This window comes from Anolis sagrei, chromosome 7 (genome assembly GCF_037176765.1).
Source record: "Anolis sagrei isolate rAnoSag1 chromosome 7, rAnoSag1.mat, whole genome shotgun sequence".
Lineage (NCBI taxonomy): Eukaryota > Metazoa > Chordata > Lepidosauria > Squamata > Dactyloidae > Anolis > Anolis sagrei.
Window position 1 is genome coordinate 15,285,300 of NC_090027.1, and position 20,760 is coordinate 15,306,059.

Here is a 20,760-nt window from a genome sequence, read left to right on the forward strand (position 1 = left end):
GAGGTTTTTCAGCTACAGTTATGACTTTTGATATGCCTGTAGGTAAACCAAGGTCCATCCTGCACAGAAGGAAAAGTATAAGTGCTACAGCCACCATTCTTTTTGCCTAGGCATTAAAAGGGCAATTTTTTCACTTTACGTTTCCATCAACTAATTTTTGTTTTTGTTTTTTTTTTTTGTTTTTTCCACTCGTGTCAGGAGCGACTTGAGAAACTGCAAGTCGCTTCTGGTGTGAGAGAATTTGCCATCTGCAAGGACGTTGCTCAGGGAACGCCTGGATGTTTTTGATATTTTGCCACCCTTGTGGTAGGCTTCTCTCATGTCCCTGCATGGGGAGCCAGAACTTACAGAGGGAGCTCATCCGCGCTCTCCCCAGATTTGAACCTGCAACCTATTGGTTTTCAGTCCTGCCGCCACAGGGATTTAATCCATTGCGCCACTGGGGGCTCCTTCTTTTTTTGGTAAGAACCATACATGTTGGAAGAGACCACAAGAACCATCCAGTCCAATCCCCTGCCATGTGGAAACACACAATCAAAGCACTCCTGACAGTTGACCATCCAGTCTCTTTTTTAAAATAGCCAGAGAAGGGAGACTCCAGGGTCATTGTCCTGTGTAGAGGAGAGAAACACTGAGGGTTGTGACCTGTCCCTTTCTCCATTAGCAGGAACAACCAAGCTTTCTGAGAGACTACCCAATAAACAGGGCAACACTCCCAACAAAGGGCAGTAACTCTTCCTGCCTTTTCTCTGTAAGCATGTTTCTTCTCTGTGCTCCGGTCACAGTATATGCTTTGTTTATGCTTCCCTTTCTTCCCTTTTGTCTTTCCCTCCTTTCTTAAAAAAAAAAGCTTAGAATTTTTTAGTGTCCCCTACATTTTCATCTGTCTTTCTGCAAAAGCCTTGATGATATGATGTGCATCCATGGTGTGTCAAATGTTATCCAGCAGTTTGGAGAGCCTTGTGAACAATATGTAAATCCAATGAAGGAAACCTGTGAATTATCTTAGAAGCTGAAAACATTATCCATAGCCTAGCAAATCTGGAAAGTTGAACAGGCTTCCCATGAAACACCAATGGAAAATTGAAAGTTTTACCTTTTTTTTAAAGGATAAGAAAAGATTCAGAAAGATTGTCTGGCACAGTAGTGGAAACATTCTTTTTGTTGGAGCTGTTTTCAATTTGTAATGTAGATTTCAAAGTATGTATGTATGTTTAAAATGCAGTAGCTATGTACCGAGTGTATTCCAGTGTGGAAAGAGTTAACTGAACCATGGAAGGAACGGCATTCCTAGAGAGGTCATAATTCAAGTTTATAGAGCAAATGGACGCTGCGTCCTACGTCACTCTGGAATGCAGTAGGTGTGGACTAGTACTGATAACAGTGTCCGTGTGTTCACAATGTTACGATCGGACAAGAAGCAAGGTTTATGATGTGTTAAGTAGCTTCTAATGTATATAGCTGTAAAAAAAGTAGTTTTTTTACAGGCTAACTTAAAAGTAGAGCATACAACTCCTCTGCTGCACCAGCTCCACTGGCTGCCGATTTGCTACCGGGCTCAATTCAAAGTGCTGGCGTTGGCCTATAAAGCCCTAAACGGTTCGGGCCCAAGCTACCTATCCAAACGTATCTCTGCCAATGAACCCACCAGGACTCTAAGATCTTCTGGGGAGGCCCTGCTCTCGATCCTGCCTGCATCACAAGCACGGCTGGCGGGGACAAGGGACAGGGCCTTCTCTGTGGTGGCCCCTCGGCTGTGGAGCGCCCTTCCCTTGGACATTAGATCAGCTCCTACGTTAATGGTGTTTCGAAGAAAACTAAAAACCTGGCTGTTTGAACAGGCATTCGGATAAACAGTGCAATGAATACGATGAATATAGGAACGGAATTATAGACGACGAATTGGATCACGATTCTAGTTACGAGACGTTAATGTGTTGTTATTGATGTGTCATTACTTTGTATATTATGCTCTTAATGGTTTTTAAATTGTATATTGTTATGATTGTCTTTTTGCTCTTGTTGTGAACCGCGTTGAGTCGCCTACGGGCTGAGAAACTGCGGTATACAAGCAAAGTAAATAAATAAATAAATAAATTTATAGCCTAAGGTGGCTGTGATCGATCTCTTCTTGCCTTGCTGTGTGGCCGATGACACTGACACTTTTCATGTAGCAGATTTGGGTCCAGTCCTTATTATATCTCCAGCTAACAAAGGTCAAATAACAGACCGAACATCTGTACTCAGGATCCTAGAGAGTATTTGCCAATCAGAATAAGCAAGACTGGTTTTGCTGGGTGGGCTTACATGTCCAAGTAGCCTAAGAGGAAGTCAGATCTCTCAGCCTAAGAGGAAGGCAATGGCAAACTCCTCTGAACAAATCTCGCTAAGAAAGCCCTGTAATAGGTTCGCCTTTTGGTTGCCATAAATTTGAACTGCTACAACAGGTCTATCTAAAAGCACTGTCCTACTATGTGCACTCATTTACAATGGTGGAACTTGTAGTTCAGCTGGAATGCACCAAATTGGAGAAGGCCGTGTTATTCAATCCATCGTTAGCTACATTTTTTGTGATCAAATTCCCTCAGTTGACTTTTTCTGTATCGTTTGTTTTCCTTGCCATACCTTTCTTCTATACATTGCTATGGAATGTATTAAAAACCACCCAAGAACAGATGATGCACACCTTAATCATTTTAATGCAGGCTAACTTGATACAAAACAGCAAAAAATCATCCATTGGGATCTTGTAGTTTTGATTGGGAAGAATCAGAAGTCCTAGATGCATCTACACTGTGGAATTAATGCAGCTTGATGTCTCTTAATCTTACATGGCTCAATGCTATGAAATCATGGTTGTTGTAGTTTGGCAAGGTTTTTAACCTTGTAGACATCCAACTGTATGTCTCCCCTTAAAGATGAAAGCTTTAAAAGTATGTGCACTAAGGGGGAGTGTTTCCTTGAAGTCTGAAGACATTGCTTCCTTTAAAACCACAGTGTAATGATGTGCCACCTGGGAAGGGGGGTGGGGAAGCTTCAAGATCAGCGGTTGAGCACATGCTTTGCATGCAAAAGGTCAGAGGTTCATTCTCTGTCACTTATAGTAGGGGTGGGGTAAATCAGTGGTGTTAAGGGAAAAGTTTCCCCCTCTCTATGGTGATCTGCCTCAGGTAAATCATATTTGGGAGAGAATGCTATTGAAACATGGCCACACAGCCCAAAAAACTCACAGCAACCTAGTGATTCCATCCATGAAAGCCTTCAACAATACATCAAAATTAATAATTGATGATAAATAAGTATGCTGTACAGGGAAAACTCTTGAAAACTGCTAATCCACACAATAAGAAAAGGTCAAATCCAGAAGTATCCGCAGATCTAATATTTCTCTGCTCGAGTAAGGAAATGGGGGATGACATTTAAAGGAATGAAAAATATTCCTTAAATTACAGTGTGTTTATGAACAATAGCTAGTGCACTTTGTACAGTTTTTAATGCTTCTCTCCTGCTTTGAAACTAGTTCTTTGCTATCACAAGTTCCTGGGTAAAGAGGCGGAAGTATTCTTGTCTGCCAGGCCTTTCAACATATGCGTTGTATGAAAACAACCTTCCTCTCTTGTGTCTAATCTGTATCTCTTTGCAAAAACAAGCAAACAGCTACTGAAGTCGTTAACCACAGAAAATACTTTGCTCTTTAGTTTAGGAACGTCATTCATATATATCATGCTGTTCCCTTGAATGAAAATAATATAAAATTAGATTCTAAATCTCTCTTGTGCAAAAAAGAGCAAACTTAGGTCTGCAGAAAATTCCTAATGAAGAGAACAGTATTTTGCCTGCTTTCCATTTCACCATTGCTTATTTTTGGCCAGAATTGCATGGTTTCTCTGGGAAGTTAAGGTTAAGTGTGTTTTTTTCTGGGCTTCTTCTGTCTTTTGGTGGTAGATTTGTCTTGATATATAGGTATAGGTGTATAGAGGGAGAGAGAGATACAGAAAGTGATGGTGACAGTTCTCTAGGTTTTCACTGGGGATTAATAAAATTATTTCAAATTCTGTTCAGTTTTAGGGTTTGGAATTCCATCTCATTTATTAATGGAAACTAAAACTTGGAGTGGATGGAATTTCACATTCCTTTGATGATAATGTGTTCATCCCAATAGAGTGGTAGCCTAAGTAGGGAAATGTCTGGCCTAATCATAAAAACTTGCAAATAAATTGACACATTATGCAGCAATCTGTGCAGATGACTGTGAAACAACTGTGCAGAAGAAGAAATTTCAACAAGTGCATAGTTGTCATGTTGGCTCCAAAAAAAAAGATCACCTCCTGGTTTTTCTCTCTCTTCTGTATGTAATTATGAAATGCACAAGAGCCCTCATCCTTCTTTGCATCTAATCCCTATGATCGGTTTTAGCTATAGGTGGGTATTTGTTGGAATCTTGAAGAGATGCAGCCCTCATTCCTAAAAACATAACTTGGAAAAATATATCCAAATGTCCTCTGTGGGTGGAAGGATGAACATAGCTACGTTTTGCCCTTTCTGGGCTATTGTAGGCCGCACTTTCTCCATTCCTGGGTTAGATGGATAAATAGTCTGACCTGTTATGAAAAAGTCTTAAAGGACCTGTTTTCCCTCTTTATTCTACCCACTCGCACCCGCTGAGCTATGATTCAGAAAGTCCTTCAGCTTCTGTTGTGATTACTAAGCCATAATCTCTCTGGGTGCTGATCTCTTTTGCAATATAAAGGATAATAATAGTAACTTGGTTTGCAAAGTCATTGTTAGGTTTACAGCACAATGCCTGTGAAATGCTACGAACACCGAAAAGCACAGTGTACATGCCAGATGTTGGAGTTCAGAGATACAGGCTTTTTGTTATACATGATGGTTGTCTTTAGATGACAGGAGAGTTATCAGGAGGAAGATGGAACAGTCAGACCAAACCTACCATTAGGGAGATAACAATAGGCTCAGGTGGCAAATGGGGTGGGCTGAAGATGGCAGCCTCCCCGTTGCTTTTCCTGTACCTCCAGTCTGTCTAGCACCCCAAAAACTGGAAGAACTCTACAGTCAGCATTGAAATCAGATTTAATTGCCACGTGTGGTAGGTCAGAGAAACAAATGCCACACACTTAAAAACGACAACAATGATTTCTGAAATCCATTTTTAGCAGTGTTCAAAATCCACGAGTCCCTTGTAAGGCAGAGGGTAGATGTAAATGGGTAAAGCAGGACCATACCGTGTTCTTTTGTTTGTTTTTAAGGAGTTGAATCAAAAGTAAAGATTGATGGATTGGAGTTTATGTTTCAAGCCTGTGGGTGGACTGGAAATGGTCACTCAAGATTCTCCAGGAAGAGCCTCTGGGAAGCCCCTTGCTTTTTCTCTTACGCTGCTCTTTGTCTGTGTTCGTGTGTCTATTTTTTCATTTTTACTGGAATGTTTGGGGTCAGCGAGAGGCAAAGCATGTTTTCCTACAGCCATAGTCTCCCGCCACTCTGTCCTGCTGGCTCCAACTCCTGCTGTCCTGTTGGGCATTGGACACTGAAGGGGGAGCGGAGGGAGGGGGAAAGGGAGAGGTTTGGAGAGGGCAATGGCAGCAGCCACTTCTGGGTGCTGCTTCCTTGTGGTCTGCTTTGGCTGACTGGCTCCTGCAGCTGGAGGAGGAGGAGGAGGAAGAGGAGGCGGCGGCGGCTGAGCCTCGCGAGCAGGACGTGCTGTTCCAGAGCCTGCCTGATGCTGGGGCTTGGAGGGGGGAGCATGAGATGACACAATGTCACTGTTGCCGTGGAGCGTTGTTCTACCTTCCCTGCAGGGCGATTGGATTGCAAAAGAGAGGAAGCCCATTTCCTTCATAACCTTGAAAAGCAGCCCCCACCCCCCAATTGATGTTAGTGCCAGGACAGATTTTTCTCTGCTTACTCCACCTCACCCTGGCTTTTTTATATACACAAGAACTATCAAGAGTCATGTCCTCGCTTAGACGTGCTCATCCTTCCTCTAGCTGCTTCCAATAGTCTCAGGGTTGCTTTGCTGTGCCCTCTGTATGGTTACATTGGGGGGGGGGGGGAACCCTGCTTCCCCCCTGTAGTTTTTAGGTGACCTGATTTTGTAAAAGTTGCCTGCGTCAGAATGGCTTAATGCAGTTTTCTCTATTCACAATACCGCGTCTGGGGAGGGAGCCATGTAAGGCACTTGCATCGGGAGAAGCTAAGGATCTTGTGAAAACCTTTGAAGGCTGATGGATGTCTGTGGCTTTTAAAACTCACGTCACACATTTTACATAGGAGGCAACCTGTTTAGCCAATCAGTATTCTGTCTGTGTACTCTATGTCACTGCATTGTAAACTATCTGGGGCACGTGACATCATTTTTTTCTTGGTGTTGATCACCAGTACCATATTTTGCCTGTTGTCTTCCATTGTCTGCCCTCAATGTTTCAGGAACTGGCAGCATATATACAGTAAGCCCCCCATGACCCTTATCCACAGTTTTACTTATTTGGGTGGTTGCAACCTTCACATCCACTTCAATCATGCAGCTTCCATGAAATACAAAATAACTTCCATTTTCTTTCCTTGGGCAAAACTGGGGTTGTGTGTCCTTAATATACCATGCATACCTCACATTGCAATTCCAGTATGAGAGGCTTGGTGAAGCCTTCAAAATGGGCACTCTGTCTATCAGAATTTGGGTTTGGGCTGTTTTTCAGGTAAAATTCTAGACTTCCATTTTCCGTATGAACACCAAGTCCACTCAGATAGCTGAAGAATAGAAAACTAATGTTTCATTTAATTTAATTGAAAGCTTACCAAACCTAGAACACGGTGTTGGTAAGGACAGGTTATTAACGGCTGTGTTATACTTTGGACTTCAGACATATTTGTCCCCAATTAACTCTCTGTTGGCTCTATCCCTCCCACCACCACCCACAGCTAGGACAGCCTCTGTCAAGAAAAGAAACTTATTATATGAATTAATAGGAACTTTCTGCTTTAGTTGTTTTGTCTAAGTCTTAACATTTATATATTGAAGGGAAGGAATGTCACAGCACCTTTTAATCTATCAGTTATATTAATTGATTTTTAAAGCAGTCTCTTGCACATTATTTTAACACAGGTGAACAGCTGTAGGTGGTTGTGCTGTTTTGTGGATGTTATTTTTTTATCTGTCTTAATGGCAGGGATTGTATTTTTCCTATGTCCTTCAACCCAGGTGAACATTGTATAGACTGCAATCTCATAGAATGAAACCAGAATTTGGTGAAGTCTTGTGTATAGTGAATTCACCAAGCTTTAATATACTCCGTGCAAGAGGCTAAGCAAATCCAAAAAAAAATGTTTGTGAATTTAACATTTAAAGGATCTTGGTTTGCTCTTCTCTTTGAAGCCAAGAGCACATTTTGGTTTATAGTCATGGTTTGAAAGAGAAGAAACAAACCAGAATGATTATTATTAGTTTAGATGAAATACAAATAAACAGAACATGTCTAGTTCATCTAGATATTTACTGGAGAAGCTAAATTTGCAATTCGCCCATGATAATCCAGGATTCTTGACATGTGATTTTGTGGAACATGAACATAGTTGAACTTTGTATGTATGTTTTCCAAAATTCATCATTCTTGGAATTCTGAGTGGCAGAAGCTTTCTAGGGCTTGAAGTAGGATTCTTCCTTATCTGAGGATCATTGATGGACCTCTAGCTAAATATAATCTACCAATCATATCCACAGATTCTGCATCCATGAATTCAACTCTCCATGGTTTGAAAATATTCTCCCACAAAAAAATCCAAAAAGCAAATGTTGATTTTGCCATTTTATATAAGAGACACAATTTTTATAGTAGAGCTTGAGCATTCATGGTTTTTAGTATCCATGGAGGGGGGCGGGTCCAGTCTGACTGGTTTTCAAAATCAAATAAGATCAAACATGTTCTAGATAATATGATAGACACCTTTGCTACTTTGTTAATAGTGACTGATTTTTAACATTATGAGAATCATTATGAGTAGCAATTTCCTACTCAAACTGATATGTATAGACATACTGCCTCTGGTGCTGGAGGGAACATATATCTGTGCCCTCCAATTGTCCTGATGTGGCAGGAAAAGTCAAAATACATCCTCTGGCATCTCAATTTTTCAACTACTTTCAAAATGTTTCAGTTTCTCTTTGCTGCTCCAACTCTACCACTTTCCCTCCTACTGGTCCTTTTTCTAGGTTTCCCCAAACGTTGTAAGCATCGTTCCTTGGGAAATAGCTTCAGCCTCTTGATAATTTGGGTTGCTCTTGTCTGCACTTTTCCCAGCTGTAATGCAGGTACATTTGCCTGCTGACTAGAATACAAAATGATTTTGCCCATACTTAGTGGGATTTCCAGCCAGTTCTTCCCCAGAAAGCAGCAGGATAAGGTTTTTAGTTTTTTTTTGGTGGTGGTGGTGGGGGGGGGGGGGGGCATGGAAGTGAACGTTTTGCAAATTCAACTGGAAATTAAGAATTAGAAGATGGTAAAAAGTAACACCACTTGACAATGGATCTCTTGTGTGGTGGGTGGGAGATTGTTCCTAACGCCAGCTAATGTTAGCATACAGGTGGTGTATTTCTTCTGTACAAGAGCCCTCTCTAGTTTTTACTCTGGCAGTCCAATCATTGAATGAAGAGGGTGTTTATGTGAATGAAATGTTGTGGGTGGAGTGTACATGTGTGAGAGAGTCTGGAAGCCGTACCTACTCTGGTTTGTGGCCATCTCCACTGTTGACATGTGGTCCTTCAGTTTTTTCTGATAAGTAATCTGGGCTCTAGGGCAAGAAATGCCCGTGGGCATGATTCACCATCATTACCACTTTGTCCTTCCTTTGATGCAATTCATATTTGTATACTCCTTGCCTGCTTTATCCCTATGCTCTCTCTATCCCTTGTCTTGAAACCAGTCAGAGGGATGCTTCTCATCTCCCCTTCCTTGGCATACGATGCCATACTTCTTTTCAAGAGTCCTTTTTATCCACCCTTGTCTTTTTTAATCTAGAGAAAAGCCGTTAAAGAGCTTGTGGTCACTCCCAGAGGAGGCAGTGGCTTTGTCTGGGGGAAATGGGGTTTTGAACTGACAGTTGGAAGCTGTGTGCAGAGTCTGTCTATTGGTTAACTCTGAACTGAAGGCTGTTTCCCATCTTCTGCTTTTGGCTTGATTTTAATCACAACAGAACTTCTTCTTTCAAGATGCACCTGCAGCCAAAACTGTAAGATGGGGAAAGGACTGGTGCAGGATACGCACTAGCTAGAGCTCTTCCAGGTTCACCTACCTTTGCCTTTCTTCCTTTTACCCATCATGTCACAGTGAAGACATCTGCCCTTGTGCTTTGCTACTCTGCTACTGAGTACGTATGCCCAGTATGGAACACACCTCATCGCATTAAAACACTGGATGTGGCTCTTCATGAGACATGCCGCATTATCCCAGGATGTCTACGCCCTACACCACGGGAGAAATTATACTGTTTAGCTAGTATTGCACTACCTAACCTTCGCCGGGAAGTAGCAGCCAATAATGAAAGAACCAAGGCAGTGACATCTTCAGCCCATCCACTGTTCAGATATCAGCCAGCATGTCAATGCCTTAAATCAAGAAATAGTTTTCTAAGATCTACAGAGATGCTCGCAGGAACACCTCAGTAAGCAAGAGTCCAAAAGTGGCAGGCAAAAACCTGGAACCTCAAGCCATGGCTGATACCAAATGAGAGACTTCCCCCCTGGGCACACAGAAAACTGGGCAACTTGGAAGGCGCTGAACAGACTGCGCTCTGGCACCACGAGATGCAGAGCTTACCTATAGAAATGGGGCTACAAAGTGGAATCCACTACATGCGAGTGTGGAGAAGAGCAAACTACAGATCATCTGCTGCGATGCAACCTGAGCCCTGCCACATGCACAATGGAGGACTTCCTTATAGCAACACCAGAGGTACTCCAAGTGATCAAAGGACATTTAATATAATGCCAAGTTTTAAAAACTTTGTGTTTTTAAAATACATTACAACTGTAGCCTGGGTTTGCTTCTCATGCGATAAATACCCAGAATGTGGGGAGGGCAGTAGGCTGGTCTCATTAGGCAGCTTCTTTGAAGGACTTCATACACACTCCTGCACACACAGAATATATATGGAGTTGACAGGAAAGAACAAAGAATAGAAAATATATTTATTTCTACATCAGGTAGCCCTGTGTTCAGAGTTTAGTGGCATAGCTACACCTGCAAATGAGTGTGCCCTTCTTGACAAACCTCAGGATGTCTTGCCAGGTCTTGCAGTTTTTATTATTTGCAGATAACTTGTAAGACCTAGCAATTCTATCCCTTTTCCTTCCTACAAGTGACTCTTGATCTGTGTGCATTCACATGTCACCATATGACATGGTTTGCTGTGCAGCAGATTGATCAGCCCTGTTTTGTCTTCCCTTTTTGGGTTTCTTTCCTAGCCATTTTGTCAGTTATTGGGCTTTTTGCCAAATCCTGTTTTTGGCTTGGGCAGCATTGAAAACAGGATAGTGGTATTTGAACAAAACAAGCTAGAATTCAACAAACCACCACTTCAGACTGGAAGCATGTGTTACACCAAGTCATATTTCAGCATTGCTTATTATTGTGGAGGATGCTTTATTCCACTAAATTGGTGTTTTTAGCAGAGTGAGTGAGATATATACAGCCTACCTTCTGTTCTGTTCTGGATAGAGAAGGTGAAATGCCCCAAAAAGCGTGGTGTGTAATTAAGATACATGTTCTCTGTGTGTCTGTCCCATATCACTGTTTCATGACCATATAACTCTTTTTGTGTGTGAGTGTTTTACAAGCCTTACCCTATTTTCTAGATTGAGGCAGTTTCCACAGATTAGCATTAAAACCAACTAAAATATCCAATTAAATCATAAAGTTAAAAGCCACGGAGCAAAACCTCAAAAGCCAAGTGTGGCGGGAGTGTGGATATGCACAGCTTAACCAGCTTCACATTTTCAGCAATTAACCAGCCCTCTCGGAGGCAAACCAACAAAGGGTTTTGCCTTCCTTCTAAAAGAGAGGTTAGCTTGGCAGACCTCCTTCTTGCCTCCATACACGAGCAAATTGAGGGATGCTTACAGCCAGCCTTTCTTTCCTTCTTGTTTCCAAATTGGATCCCAGTGCCTCATCTTTCACCTAGTGGAATGAAATTCAGGCTACTTTGCTGGTGGAAACTTTTCCTGTTAGAGGATATGCTCTCAAAGCCCTGGAACATCATGCTCAAAGAAAAACCACGTAGGGGTTGATCCGCTACTCAGTTGTTTGGTTTTGAGATGGGTTTTTTTTTTGCATATGGGTATGAATCAGGGAAGCTCTCATAATTGCCTTCTCTCCTCCTCTTTCTTCTCCCTTCCTTGCTTTCATTTTGATCCTGAAAAGTGAGGGAGCTGGGCAGGCCCGTAGCCAGGATTTCATTTCGGGGGGGGGGGGGGGGAATTTCAAGGGGGGTTTCGGGGAGAGGCTGAGTTTCGGGGGGGGGGGGGCTGAGTCTGAGTGAAAGAGGGTCTAGCCTAGCAAACCTTTTGTATCATTACCCCAATACCCCCATGCATATGGGATATATTGAGTATGGTGATCAGATCATGATATGAATAAACATAAGTTTAAATAATGCACCAGTAAGGCCTTTTCGCGAACCACCATGACTGAAGCCCCCCGAGCCCCCCCCCCCCCGGCTACATGCCTGGAGCTGGGAATGGGTATCCCTGTCTATGAAAAGGTGCATTTCAGCTTTGCCATCCCTACTCTACACTCCTATTGCCTAGATTATCTGGGAGGTGGACAAAACAGTAGCAAAAAGAGATTCCTGCTTTCCCAGTTCCTAGCCAAAGGCACTTGGCTCAATCAGACTTTTCTTCTTCTTCTTTCTTTGCAGGATCCAAAACACCTTGTTAGAGCAATTCTAAGCCAAAGACACTTTCTTATCTCACTCAGCAATAAAGCAGCATGTTCGCATAACTATGATCCACAGGCAAAGAGAATAAACAAACTAGCCTGGGATGTTAACTGGAGCTAAGTTTTCAGCTGTGTCTCAACTTTCCTGTGTGGCTGACCTCAGGCAAGTTGGTTAGTTGTTTGGTGTCTCTGAGCATGTATTAATGTGCGTGTGGTGCAATTAAGTTTATTCAGGCTGGCGCCAACACTTTGTATCCTGGGTCACCTGCTAAGGGCTGTGCATCATTGTAGGCCTGGTTGCTTCTGGCCATGCATCTCCTCTTTCTGGTTGTGGTTGTTGTTACTGCTACTACTACTACCTGTCCTCTTTGAATGAGCAATGAGTAAACTGAGGTAAAGGAGCTCCAGAATTACCATTTGGTCAATTTTCCGTCACGACGTCCAGAATGCCCCAGACAGGAGAGTTGGGGAGTTATACAGTGATATCTTGGGTTAAGAGTTTAATTTGTTCCGTGTCTGAGCTTGTCTCAAAATGCTCTTATCTCAAAGCAAATTTGCCTATTGATCTGTTCTCCTCCCCCCCCGCCAACACCTATATTTTTTGTTATGTGTTTTTAAATAAGAACATTTACTTTATAAATAACAAATAATGTATAAATACATTAACTTTAAAATGGTAGAAGCACAAAGTTGTGGCAAGGAAGCACAAAGTAAAGAGGCAAAAACATCATTTTCTTCATACTGTACTGTACTCACCTCAAGACCTACTCCCTCTCTTGCTCTCACTCCCTCTCTCTCTTCATGAAGTCAAGCTACACAAAATCAACTAATCCAAAGTTCCTCAAAGCGGACAGGAATGAAGCAGACAGCAGTCTCCCAAAACAGAAAACAGCACAAGGTACGGAGGCTGCTCCCTTGAAGTTCTAAAGCAGTGGTTCTCTACCTGTGGGGTCCCCAGGTGTTTTGGCCTACAAATCCTAGAAATGCCAGCTAGTTTACCAGCTGTTAAGATTTCTGGGAGTTAAAGCCCAAAACATCTGGGGACCCACAGGTTGAGAACCACTGCTCTAACGCCATGTACTCTTGTGATAGAACTCTCTTTTGCGATAGTGCTCAACTCAAAATGCTGCTCGTATGTCAAAGTGAAAACCGGGTTGAGCAATGACTCTTAACTCAAAATGCTCTTAAGTTGGGATCCTCTTAAGTTGAGGTTCCACTGTTTTCCCAAAAAGTAGCATTCCTAAAGAAGCCTCAGCCATAGAACTCATGCCCTGCATTGCAAGTGGCATGGAGTGTCAGACACTTAAGAAAAAAGGCTAAGGAAGCAATAGACAATATAGAAGAATTTCGTCTTTGCCACTAGTCTGCAAGTTATAGTCCGAAAAATATTCATTTCAACAATCAGATTATAGTCATATTTTTTTCATTGTTCCTTCATGATCTGACCATCAGAGAAGGCAAAAACAGGACTATGCTTGTTGGTCCATTTCCATTGTGCCCTCATTATGCTTGTTTATTGTGCATGACAGCTTGGCCTTGGTGACCAAGCGCCCTTTCATGCTACACAGCTATAGTGCTGTGATTCACTTTTAACTAACTGCCTTGGCTGCAGCCTATGAAATCCTGAGATTTGCAGAGAGCTAGTGTGCTACAATGTGGTATAATTTGTTTGAATGTTGGACTAGGATTGTGGGAGATCAGTGTTCAAATCCCCATTTGGCCATGGGAACTCCCTGGGAGATCTGGGGCAAGTCACACTCTCAACCTCAGAGAAAAGAAGTCTAATCAAGAAACCCCATGATAACTTTGTCTTAGGGTTGCCCTAAGTTGCAAATTACTTAAAGGCATATAACAACAATGGAACATGAAAGGGAATTCTAGATATCCCTCTCTAAACTGCAAATTTCCTGCATTATCTAGGGTGGAACTATGGGAGTTAGTGGAATCATAGCGGTATAATTGTATAATAGAAAAGGCCCTCAAGATCCTCAATTGTACAGAGCCCACACGAAGCAGCTTTCCTTGTTAGTTCAGACCTCCCCTATTCCCTGGACCTGTGGAGGGAAGCAAGGATGTAATGGAGGGAGGGGAACAGAAAGCCTATCCTTTTCCATGGTTGACCTGTCTGAAATCATAAACAAAACATTGCTTCTCAATATACTCAGTATGTCTTTTCCTGACATTGAGTTAACCACCATCAAAGCCTACACATTGGGGACTGGGTTAGAAAGTAATTTGCCTAGTGCATCCAACATAGCTTCGGATGGTCACTATTGTCTACTCCAACTGACTCAAGGTGGTCCTTTGAGAGGTCTTGAAGCAGAGAAAACTTGGACCTGAGACTATGGGCACAGAAAAGTGTGAGGTTCTGTTACTTGAGCTTCTGGCCTTCTCCAAAGTGTGCCCAGATCATGACCAAAATAAAGAATCAATCCATCTCTGTATTGTTGAAGGCTTTCATGACTGGAATCACTGGGTTGCTGTAAGTTTTTCGGGCTGTATGACCATGTTCCAAAAGCATTTTCTCTTGACGTTTCGCCTGCATCTATAGTAGGCATCCTCAGAGGTTGTGAGGTCTTTTGGAAACTAGGAAAATGTGGTCTATATATATTAGTAAAGGCACAGGTAATTGGGAAGCGGGTGAGCTCTTGATATTTTGAGTTGTGCCTGTTTGTGGAGGCCATGGGCAGCAGAGAGTTAATCTGGCATAACTAGGCCAGCCCTCGAGGCTTCTCCTGCCAGAACCTTGTTTTGCCAGACCTGGGCAGAACGCCAAGTTCCTTCTGGCCTCTGTATAAAGTTGATGTAGTAGTAGTCAGAGCAAAAAAGCCTCTGCTGAACAAATGTGACCACTTCCCCTCAGGAAAACTGGGACAGCGGGGAACTGTGGAGGAGGGAGGCAGGAGCAGGGCGGTGGGTGGGTGGGTGGGTGGGTGGGGGAGAGAAAAACATATTCCAGGGAATAGGAGAAAGAGATGAATGCCTGGGCTGGCGACTAACCATTTGTGGGGCATTGAAGTATATATTAGTGTCCTGAACAGGAATAGGCAGGGTGTTTTTTTTTTTTTTTTTAAATCTGGAAAAAAAGAGATAAAGATAGCAGTGAAGTCTGCCACCCACTTGCAGCTTTGACGATACTGGAGGAGAAAAGGATACTTGAGGACATAAGAGGAAGGTTGAGCTATATCATTACAGCCTGGAGAGAGTGTAGGGCTGAATATTGATTGCTCACTTTTCTGTCTGTCCCATTTATAGTCCACCTTTCCTCCCATGGGTTCAGGGTGCTGTGTGAGGTTTTCCCCTTCTCCCTTTTAATCCCCTGTGAAGTAGGCCAAGGTGCAAGAATTCCATAGGCGAAGATCAGCAGCGAGCTGTGCTTGTGTGTACTGTACAGCACTTACCTTTCTGTTATTGCCGTTGTGCTCACATTGAATCTGGGATGTCCAAACACATGCTGATTAATGGAAAGCATCCATTGGCTTTCTGTAAATGAGAAACAGCCTGTAACTGAAGAGGTACAAAGGGCACATAAATTTAAACTATGTTTGGGGGGGGGGGTGTATAACATTGTTCGAGGATTGGGACAGGATCAAAGCTCTTTCTAGGCCAGTGTTCTGTTTTCCACTATAGCCAATGAGATAGTCTTGCAAAGCCCACAAACAGAAGGTGATTGCGGTAGCAACCCCATGTTTGTCCTCCTAAGCCAATAGTAGTAGTAGGATTGGTTGGAAGCTTCCATGTCATTGAAGTAGTGAATCCACTCCAGGGTTTAGTCTTTGGTTTAAAAGATCTGTCCAAGGTTTTGAACCATATCCACCAGAGCGATGGGGCATCTTGGGTCTTCCCTAAAAGTTAGGGCTGAACCATAATGTAGAATCCCTGGTTCTTAGTTATGAGATCCACCAGTCACTTGAGAGGCACATTGACTCTGATGCAGAAAATAACAGAGTCATCATGACTAAGATGGCCTTACCCCTCACAAATGAGTCAAAATGTCCTTTATTGAAGTCATTCAAGGTGATGCCGTGGCTAGAATTTGCCTGTAGCAAGAATGTTTACTTTCACACATGGAATCTGAAATCATAATTCAGCCAGAGAAACTCAGTGGGTGTCACCAGTTTCTCTCTTGGTGCTCAACCAGGAAAAAAAATCCCACACGATCTTGTCCAGTACTCTGGTGCTCAGTCACACTGTGCAAGTATAGCACATTGACTCCAACTAGATGTTAATGGGAAACCTGCAAACAAGACACAAGGGTAACAGTAACATTTCTTGTTCAACAACTCATGCAGAAACAGATCAGCCTCTCTGATCCTGGATTTGATATGTCACCACTATAGAGCTTCAAAAAGTGAACTTTTTGGGTTGCATTTCTCAGACTGCCAGCATTTGGGTGATGTAGCCCAAAAAAGTAACTTTTCAAAGGTTTTAGTTATTTTGATTATAATTTGCCATAACTTTGATGAATCTTTAAAATGTTGTAAATAAAATTTTGCGACTTTGTGGGTGGAACAGATGAACTGTAGCAGTTGTATGTTTGTGTAGAACAAAGGTTGATTTGGAATAGAAGCCACACTCAATTTTGTGAAAATATAAAAGAAACTAGCCATCCCCTGTCCCGCATTGTTGTGGCCCAGTCTGTGTATATGTGTTTTGTGTGTGTGTGTATTTGTATATATGTGTATATATGTGGTTTTGTAATGTATTTTTTTATTTTGTGGCTTTTGAAGCCTCTTCTGTGTTTTTCAGTGTTTTTTATGAGTGATTGTCACTCGTTGGCCTGATAGATGTATTGTGCCCAAACTTGGTGTCAATTCGTCCAGTGGTTTTTGAGTTATGTTCATCCCACAAACGAACATTACATTTGTATTTATATAGAAGATATTAAAAGAAGTTGCAAAGACACAAATGTAGCTGTACCCTGTCTGGCTTTCTGACTGTCTCTCCAGCAACAGCAATATTTCGCTGGGCATCTTTTACATTTCTGATGATGTTTTATAAGCAGACTCATGTGTCTTCTAAATGTACAATGCACTTTCTGCTCTTGCTTTTGGTTATTTATCCCTGAGACTTTCCCACGTTTAGGCCCCAGCAAATCTAGTGCTGATCTGGCAGAAGAAATAGCACAATCTGGGTTTGTTTCACACTACATAATTATATCCATTTTATACCACATTAACTGTTATGGTTATAACCTATGGAGACCTAGGATTTTAGTCTGATCATGCACTAGAACCCTCCAGTGGAAACTTCTAAATATAGTACTTCACAGAACTTCAAACTCCAGGGTTCCATATGATTAGGCCACCTTCCAACTCTTAAGATAGCTTAATGTGTTGCCAATTTGCCATGATTGAACAATTGCTTAAGAGATTGAAATTGAAGCTTGTGACCACTGTGTATTTTAATATCTTGCTTCCTGCTTCCTTCTCTCTAGCCCAGCTGGAGCTGTGATACAACTGCTACTGCTCTCACTGGGTTGCCTTGGGAGATCCTGCACCCAACCCCTTCACCTTCCTGTAGCCAATGAACTCAATGAACCCAATGAAACCATCGCTCCCACCCACCCCACATGGGTGAGTATGGCTGTGTTGGCCTTCCTTTGCTGTTTTCCACTAAGTCTGAACTTGTGTTCTTAGTCCTCTCTTTGTTTTACTCTTGGAATAAATTGCACTTGGAGTGTATCTACATTGTAGAATTCATGCAGTTTCACAACACTCCAACTGCTCAGTGCTGTGGAATCATGTGAGTTGTAGTTTTACAAAGTATTTCGCATTATCTGGCAAAACAGTACTGGGCCCTGCCAAATGAAAACTCCAAAGATTTTGCATAATTGAACTGTGGCAGTTAAAAGTGGTATCGAATTACATTAATTCTATAGTGTAGATACACCCTGAGTTGCTGTTGCAGTTCTGAAATTTGACAGTGCTAGTTTGCAATATGACAAGGTTCACCACAAAATTCCTTAATTCTCACGCTCGTAAAGAAGTTTAAAACTGGGCAGATAGTATTTCAATCAGAGATAAAAGTGGGATACAAATAAATAAATAAATATACTATATTGCACAGTAGCAGAGCTCTCATTTAAATTGAGAAAATATGGCGCTCAAAGCCTGCTATTCCCCAAAGCCCTTTAAATCACAATTAAATAATAATAATTCAGTGTGATTTTTGAGTGGAAAAAAGCGCCCCTCAGATGTGTAAAAATACTACTTTTCTCCTCCAAAATTGTGACAGGAAATGGGGTGACATCACTTCTACTTATCATTACGGATGGGAAACTAAAGAAATGTAAGCATTTTTGGTGCACTAGAGGATGGGGGGGGGGGGTTAGCAGTTTATGGCTCTTAGGATTCTCTAACCAGCATGTCCTGATAGATTTTTGTAAAAAAAAAAATCCTCAAGAGTTTTGCCTCTCCCTTCTAGGTAAGCTTGGCCCTCACCTTTATTCCTGAATTTTGGAATGCTTCTCCCTCTTGTCTAGCCAGGAATGTCCCTGTGTGCCCTGTTTCATGCACATATTTCCTGTCTCTTCCCCAGGGCTTCTAATTAAATTACGGTGTGTTGCTCTAATTCTTTCTTCTTCTTCTTCTTCTTCTATGTGTCCTTTCCTAGTGACGGTTCATATGCCTACGAGTCAGTTCCTTGGCAACAGAATACCAATCAGCCTGCAGGATCTCTCTCAGTGGTGACCACGGTGTGGGGAGTCAGCAACACATCCCAGAGTCAGGTACTTTCTACAACCTTCCAAAACTGAGTATAGCAGGGCAGAATGGCAATGGGATGAGGCTGAATTGTGGAGAATGGGTATTTTCTTCTACATGGTGTCTGTGAAATTGCACATATGGCTTACCCGCATATGTTTGGTGCAATTCAGAACCTTCTAGATCTCTAAATTGAAACATTGTGGCAGAGGCCCTGTTCGCTCTTCTCATCTATCTAAATAAAAATATAATGTTCATTTGTTGGATTAACATAACTCAAAAACCACTGGACAAATTGCCGCCAAATTTGGTGACAAGACACCTACTAACCCAAGGAGTGACCATCACTCAAAAATGAGTTTGTCATTTGGGAGTTGTAGTTGCTGGGATTTATAGTTCACCTATAATCAAAGAGCACTCTGAACTCCACCAACGATGGAATAGAACCAAACGTGGCACACAGAACTCCCATGACCAACAGAAAATACTAGACTGCCTAGGATAGGTTAGTCAGTAGCTCATTGCTATTTCTCTGTAGAGTGAGGGATTTTTGTATCCAGAAGCTATATCTTCTTGATTAGCTCTGTATGTAACTAAGTGAAAAAACTCTTTTCAAGCAACCATCAAGCTACTATACATTTCTAACAAGTCAAGCGTTTTGTGCCTCTCAGAAGAAGAAGTTAGTTGTCTGTTTTGTATAAATAAATCTTTTTCTATTTAACTTTTAAAAAGGTCTCTATCGTGCCTCAATCTATCTGTAATCATTTGTGATAATTCCAGCCTCTTTAACATCCTGATACCACAGAAAGGTCTCTTATCCAAGCAGTCATTTTGGGAGCAAAGGGGAGAGCTGTGTTGGCAGAGAAGGGGAAAAGTTTACCTCAAAAACTCATTTTAAAAATCCTAAGACATCTTGGGTTGGTGGCAGCATTAAACCAAAGGAAGACTGAAGCAGTGTTCACTCTACTATTACACACATCTAACATCATTTCGCTACTATACTATTGTCCAGTAGTGTGATATTACATATAATCCTTTACAGTGGTGTTCAGCTATGGGATATATTATAGTATATGCTTTATACTGGTGAGATACTTGGTGATAGATCACTACGCATTTTGTCATATTGGTGGCAAGCGGCGTGATTTATAATAAGATATAACTTCGCACTTCTATATAATTGGTGCCAGTGGCAAGATTGATATCATATACGCTTCTTTATACCATCCAAATGGATGAAACAAAAAGGAAACGCGAATTAAACGAATGGGACAAATTTCAGGCCCATGACTAAGACTAGCTATGCTGTCTTAATAGCCCCTAGAAGATCACATGCTTACCTCCAAATGGAGACCTTTCTTTAGGTTTGTGCTGCCAGTCCCACTGTGTACAAGTCTTGCTTTCCAGTAAGCATATTTAAGAAGACAACCTAACTCCGTTTCTCTCCAGATAGAAATAATAATAATTGTACTAGTATACTTAATGTCTTGCCTCCCCACCCCCCAAAGGAACTCTGTCTCCTTTATTTTTGGGCTAAAGTTGGCAGGTAAGGAGAGGAGCAGGAGGGGTTTTCCCTTCTCCTGCGAAACAGGGACAAGATAAGATTAGAGTACATTCCATTCCCAGCAGGGCTTTTTGTCTCCCACCATTCTAGTGCATTCCATGTTGTTCAAGCTGTTAGAGAGGAAAGTCGGAATTCTTTCCCTTGACTGAGCTGCCTCCCTTCCTCTCCTGGTTTCAACTACTAAACATGTAAATAGATACATATCCCACCCCCCCACCCCCCATTTTCAATTGGAGAATGAGATGTATTTCTCTTTTAAAATACCTTCTTCACCTGGCCTTGGATCTTGTTGTTTTAATTTTAATCTGGCTTCCAAGAAGTGTTGTTAAACAGTGGTAAATTGCATAGGGGTTGAGTTTGGCTTCTGTGATGAAAACAAGCAGTGCCTGGATGAGTGCTTGTTTTGAACTAACAATCTTGGAATCCCACAGTCAACATCTGGAAACGGTAATTCAAAAAAAGTAATACTTCCTACCTCTGAAAACAAGCAAATGTGGAAAATAATCAATCTCTGCTATGCTCCATAACATTGCAAGCTGTGCAGTTA

The 20,760-nt window shown here is 41.9% G+C and overlaps 1 protein-coding gene across 3 annotated transcripts in view; it reads left to right on the plus strand.

The window, feature by feature from the left end:
- The window catches only part of ZMIZ2 (zinc finger MIZ-type containing 2), a 126,567-nt gene that overhangs the window by 55,210 nt on the left and 50,597 nt on the right, over positions 1 to 20,760 (plus strand). The window contains exons 2-4 of one of the 3 annotated variants that reach the window (XM_067470689.1): positions 11,926 to 12,108; positions 17,383 to 17,521; positions 18,561 to 18,675. In XM_067470689.1, coding sequence (XP_067326790.1) covers positions 17,472 to 17,521; positions 18,561 to 18,675 — 165 coding nt within the window. In that variant the 5' untranslated portion in view covers positions 11,926 to 12,108; positions 17,383 to 17,471. Of the gene's footprint in view, positions 1 to 11,925; positions 12,109 to 12,752; positions 12,844 to 17,382; positions 17,522 to 18,560; positions 18,676 to 20,760 lie in introns of all 3 variants that reach the window. The other 2 variants (XM_067470688.1, XM_060786937.2) reach the window with 2 other exon arrangements.